The sequence below is a fragment of the Phocoena phocoena genome, chromosome 5 (assembly GCF_963924675.1).
Source record: "Phocoena phocoena chromosome 5, mPhoPho1.1, whole genome shotgun sequence".
Taxonomy (NCBI): domain Eukaryota; kingdom Metazoa; phylum Chordata; class Mammalia; order Artiodactyla; family Phocoenidae; genus Phocoena; species Phocoena phocoena.
This window is the reverse complement of record NC_089223.1, coordinates 64,604,086-64,610,085: the sequence shown is the minus strand read 5'-3', so window position 1 is coordinate 64,610,085 and position 6,000 is coordinate 64,604,086. Positions and strand designations below refer to the sequence as shown.

The 6,000-nt window shown below is 42.2% G+C and overlaps 1 protein-coding gene across 1 annotated transcript in view; it reads right to left on the bottom strand.

The window, feature by feature from the left end:
- Positions 1-2,690: 2,690 nt before the first annotated feature.
- Positions 2,691-6,000, bottom strand: part of KDR (kinase insert domain receptor) — a 45,388-nt gene continuing 42,078 nt past the window's right edge. The window contains exon 30 of the mRNA XM_065877723.1: positions 2,691-4,896. Within this exon, the coding sequence (XP_065733795.1) occupies positions 4,674-4,896 (223 nt within the window). The 3' untranslated portion in view covers positions 2,691-4,673. The remainder of the gene's footprint in view (positions 4,897-6,000) is intronic.

Genomic DNA, 6,000 nt, shown 5'->3' with positions numbered 1-6,000 from the left:
TGTCTGCCAGTTTTCTTGTTACCTTGGGGGATGAATGTGGAATGTTGTTGCTCACTATGTCACCAGCCTGAATTCTCTACTTTGCGTCTGGGTTTTCATTTCCATTTCTGTTCTCTCTGTGGCAATGAACGGAATGCTTTCAATCCCCTTTATCAGGATAAGACATTCAGCTTAAAGAGATTCCATGCAAAGCACCAGGCTCCCATGAAACCTCTCCCCATAACAATGGTTCAGAGGGCTCTTGATGAGTCATTTCTTACCCCATATCCTGTGAAGTACACACGGGATCAGAGTCAGCCACTGAGAGTATCCTTCACACCGAAGAACTCAACCCACTTTCCTGGACTTATTCCACACTCTCTGCCCCCCACAAACGTCACTCCCTGAAGAAGGGAGAGGACGGAGAGCAAAGAATGGAATACAACTGGAGCGAAGGACTGCTTTCTTATTCCCTGCCCTTTTTCTATTCCAGTCTATCTAAAAGTTGAGAGCTTCTAGCAATTAAAGTATAGTATGGGGGTATGCTGTCACCAGTTACTGGTAAGTACACTGATCATAGGTTCTAAAGTACTCAGAATAAACAAAAGGTGAGACTAACGTAAAAAAACCAAACCATATGTTTTCATTCTTTTATTTTTAAACCAAAAACTATGAGTGAAACTATTGAACTAATGTTGTTCTACAGGTATCAAGTCACATAAAGGTCATATGCTGTGTTGTAAAGAAAATAAAATCTAAGATACAGTTTGATGTCTTCTCATTAACATCCACTCGTCACGTATCTGTCATAGTTTACTGCAATCCTTGTCTTATCAATAGTCTTCCTTAGAATACTTTTTTCCTAACTCAGAGCTCTTATCTCTGAGTCAGACCTCAGCTGAGCCTGGTATGTTCTACCACTTTAGCTCCAGAACTTCAGGCCAACTTACATTTCTCTCTGAGTTGCTCCTCCCAGATTCTTGTAATTCTCTCCATTCTGATCAAAACTAGAGCAAATGGCTTTATTTTACCTTTTTAACCTCTACTACCTAGGAGCATTCTGTAACTTTCCCCCTCCAAAATCAGATTTAATATTGGTTTCACAAAGACTGCCCAGATTTCCACTTATGTCTAAACCCTTACGTGGGAGAGACTCGTGCAGAAAATGCAATTTTATAAAAACAGATTGGAACCCCCTTTGATCTGTGCTCACTCCTTACCTGAAAGCACGGACATGACATGCCTACTATCCCTAAGGGACAAGGGCACACAAATGTGGAAAGATTTATATCAAGAGCTACTCACTGAAAGGCTTAAGCTTTCCGGGTTTGCCTACATTTTACCATGTGGGTGACGAATATCTGAGTGAGAGGTAGAAAGAAAGACATACTAGGGGAGACAGGAAAATGGGTTAACTACAAAGTTGTGGATTTGAGATTTTTACTTTTCTTCTTTCATTGAGACAGACATTGATAGGAATAGTTAGTCCAGGGGTAATGAACTTAAACTTCCCACCACTCTCCTCTCTCCTGTGATGTGGCTGAGGAGAAAGGCTGCTGGGGGGAGGGTTCACAGGAGAGGAAGTTTAGTGGAAAGAGAGGAACAGAAGGAGAAGGGACAAAGGGGTTTGAGAAGAGGGAGAAGAACAAAGCAAGCCAAAGGAGAGAATGAGAGAGGTCAGGAGCCAGGGGGAGACAGTTGGCCTCACCTAAAACACCAAATACCTTCAGTGAAAGCCTTGAAAATAAGACCGTGCAAGAAGCACTTTAAAAAGCTACAACGTTCTCTTCAATACAGGGGCAAATGAGGAGAGAAAAGGAGCTAGGAACAAGGGGTGTGGAAAACAGAAAAGAAAAGAAGGAGAGGGCCAAACCTCACCTCCTAATTATTCTGCCTGAGGTGCTGAAAGCATTTCTTTATGAAGTGTGAAGTTTCAAATGAATCCAATTTCCTGGCATTGGAAACAGTGCCAGGGGCCGCTTATGAGAGACAAAATCTCTTTTTCCTAAAATGAAGAAAATTCCGTTTGTCTATGAGGTCTTCTCCATCTTGAATAACCTAGATTCTTCTGCCACTCATTTACTGGACAACACTGTAACAATGGGAGAGACAAGACCAGGCGTGACCTACAGTTTAACATCTGTCAGAAGACCCTACTCCACTAACTCCAGCCAATGGCCCAATCTGTAAGTGCAGTGCCCGGGAACCACACACACCCGGAGCCACCCTCTTTTCCATCATCAAGTTGTGCAGGATATCTCAGTTGAGATGATAGGGTTTGAAAAATGGTACAGTGTGTATTTCCCCAAGCACAGGGGAAAAGAGGTATATTTAATAAACAATGCTGCCATGATGGACAGCCGCTTGAAGAAAACAAAGCCAGGTCCTTACCTCACTCCATATACAAAAATAAATCCCCAATGGATTTAAATGTAATAAAAGAAGGAAGGCAATTTAGGATTTTGCATTATTTTAGAATTGGGAAGACCTTCATCAATATGATTAAAAAACCTAGAAGACATTAAAAAAAATAATAGGCGTATCTTTTGATTATATAAACGTTTCAAAATCTCGTATAAAAAAAAAATCCCACGAAGAAAGAGTAGGACCACACTTTGGTGCCAGTGATCTTTGGATAATTCCACTCACTGAATTCAGGCAAAAGTAATCATTTAAAATGGCAATGTTGGATCTGAGGTTCTGACACTGCCAGGATAGAGTAAAGCATTATTGAAAACCATAGATACGTTCCACGCTTCCCTGCACTGCCAGGTCTGGCCACCTGTCTCGGGATCTCTCGCCCCGTGATTTTCACAGTTGGCTGTTCTAACAGGCACAGGGGTTACGAGCGAGCCACAAATACTGTTGGAGTATTTATCAGGTATCTCTCAGTCCATGTTTTAAGAATCTCAGAAGTGCTTGGAATTTAACAAGAGTGCATGTGTGTGTGAATTATTTGTGTAACGAAGGAGGGGGAGAAGCATTTAAGCCAGAAATATTTACCCTCAAAACAGCTGTGATAGTATTTTTTTTTTTTACTAAGAATACATTTATTGGTTTAAAAAGTATATAAACATTTAATGAAGATATCCTTCATAAGAAGAATAAGGGAACAAGTGAAAATAAAGAACAGCCATATGGAAATGATGTCTGAGTCCCCCTCCTCCATTCTAGAAGTGAGAGAAATGATAGGGACAGTGATACAACCTTGCAAAGGGATTACTTCAAGTTTTTCACTTTTTTTTTTTAATAAAATGGCATCAATTGCTAAAAGCTTTATGACCTTTGTTATGCTACATAATACTGATACAAAATGTGATAGTACAAAGTTCATTATATATAATATAAGGTTTTAATATATTACATTTGTTTCTACATAAACAGACTATAAATATATGTGCCATAGCATGTTTTATAGTCATGGTTCCCAGCATCTCACACTATGGTACCAAACGAAAAATACATTTTCTTTTTTAAAAAGGAAAGAACAAGGGCAGAAACCAGTAGAAAGAGCTTTACATGTTAAAAGTCTAAGTAGTACAATAGTTGTTGTAACTTTGGCTACAAAGTAATTTTGAAATCTGGCTAATAATTACTCAGAGAGTGAACAAACCAAATCAGCTTTTACTAGGGTGTAGAGGCCAAATGACTAGAATACTGACTGGCTGGGAGGTCAGGAAAATACTGAAGGGAGGGGGAAGGCATGGAGAGGGGAGAAGGAACAAGAGGGTAATATTCTTCCTGAAGCTCGGACACCACAGCTTCATATTGAATCTACTGCATTAAGGCTCAGACATATCACATCAGGACAGACATGTCGGTGTTCATCCAGAAGAAACCAGAAGCTGGTTTACACAGTCAGAAATCTTCAACGCGACAGAGAGGCTGAGTGTCCTTTCTTTGTGGTGTCCTGAATAAAGGATCAGCCTGGGAGACAAGGAGCCAGAGCTGCATCATTTCCTTCCTGGGGCTTGGCCAGGAGACACGTAAGAGTCCGGAAGGAACTCTCATTAGGAGTCGGAAACAGCACAAGGAACTCTCATTTAGCCCAAATGGGAAGAGCACGCAACCTTCTAAAACCAGTCACCTCGTACGAAGCCTTTACGTTTCCTAACAGACCCTATGTCCACCTCCACCGGAGCCAACGCAATGCATGTGCAGGCTCCAGTGCATCCTCAAAGCAAGCCAGCATCTTCCTTTCCATCAATCCATTCCCCACACATAAGACTTGGCTCAGGACCCATCTCCTAAACAAAGCTTCTTAGATGGACTCAGCCCTAAAGGTCTTTCCCATCTTCAACACCTAAAGCACTTCCATTGCCTGGTTTATCTTCTAGTTTTACAAGAGGTGTCAGCTCCCCCGGTACTGCTACTTCTTGGAGGATGAAGCCATTTCTTGAACTTCTTTTGCTGTAACCCCTGGGGTGACCCACATTAGGGGGCATCAGACATGCTTTTTAAATGAATGTTAAAAAGAATAAGGTCAACACCGGGAGAAGACACAAACACATTCTTGGGTCACAAGCATCTTCTCAGGAAATGCCTAGAGGACTGCCTCCCTGCAGTCCGAGGTCCTTGCTTTTGAAATGAAAATCAAATGTGGCTACTTTCTGGTGGTGGAAAGAACAACACTTGAAAATCTGAGCAGCACCTCTCATGTGATTTCCAGGACTGGGGGACGTGGGTGCCCCCTTTTAAACAGGAGGGGAGCTCAGTGTGATCCCAGTGTCAGGCTGGGGAATCTGAGCTGCATTGCCAGCTTGCGGTCCGATCTCTACCAGCTTTAAAAGTTCCGCCTCCTCGCTGGAGTACACAGTGGTGTCCGTGTCATCGGAGTGATACCCCGACTGGTAGCCGCTCGTCTGGTTTGAGCCTTCAGATGCCACAGACTCCTTGCTTTTGCTGGGCATCATTCCACTGCAGAAGAGATGGCAACCAAATGAGTCGGCAGAGAGAAGGGAGTTCTTTTGCATCTTATCCTAACCCCGTTCCCAACCCCGTGTGGGCTGGCATCTTCCTGGAGACACCAGTCCCTCTCCCTCCCACTTGTTCATCAACATAGCAGCCTCACTCAGACAATGTCTATTTTCAGGTACTCGCGTGAATTTGGAGTTTCAGATAAGTCGTCTTATTCAGGTCCAAGTCTTTCAAGCCTGAGATGAGATAAAAGGCAGTTCTCCTGAGTTATGTGAAGGCTCCAACCAGTGGAACCTTTTTATGGCCTTGCAGATTGACAAGTTTGTATACAAGGATAGGAGCCAAAGGGACTCTTTCAGGATGTGGAGCGAAACTGGGATGCTCTGAAAGTCCACTAGTGCTTGCACCACACTGTCAGCTAAGGGATTACAAGGCCCGTGGGTGGTGTTAATAAAGTTCTTGGGCAACTTTAAACCTTAGGAAGTAGAAGCGTGTGTGTGTAATCAAGCCAGACATGTCAAAAAGTGCTTTTTACTCATCAAAACCACATTCTTTGGAAGGACGGTGGAATCGTGACAGACGGTAATCATGTCCAAGCTTAGAAAAAAAGCTTAAAAAGGCTTTCTGTAGCTTGGTGTAGGCTGTGTGGAGCTTAAGCCATTCTGAAGTGTGGGGTTTTTTTGCCCCCTTAGTAGGTGTTTTACCAAGCTATTCATGTTAAAAACTGCAAAAAAAAGGATTTTATTAACTCCGTGTTCATATATGGTTTAAAAGTTATTTCAAATGACGAGATATACATTTTTTCTTTCAATCCAACCTCAGTAAAATGAGCTTAGTGTCTCAGACAATGGCATGGTACCTATTCATTGCTGAACAAATATATTTGAATCAGTGAACGAAACATATGATTGGCTCTCACAGTCTCTCATCCTGGGCCTATGGCAGACAATGAAATGGCACAATGGCACATTTTATTGGGTTTTTTGTTTGTCTGTTTGTTTGTTTTACATGCGCGTCACTCGGTACCAAGGGTGGTCCCGTTTTATCCAACAGTTCGATTACAAGTAGATCAAAGTCTTCTCTATTCTCACCTAGAGTGAACCT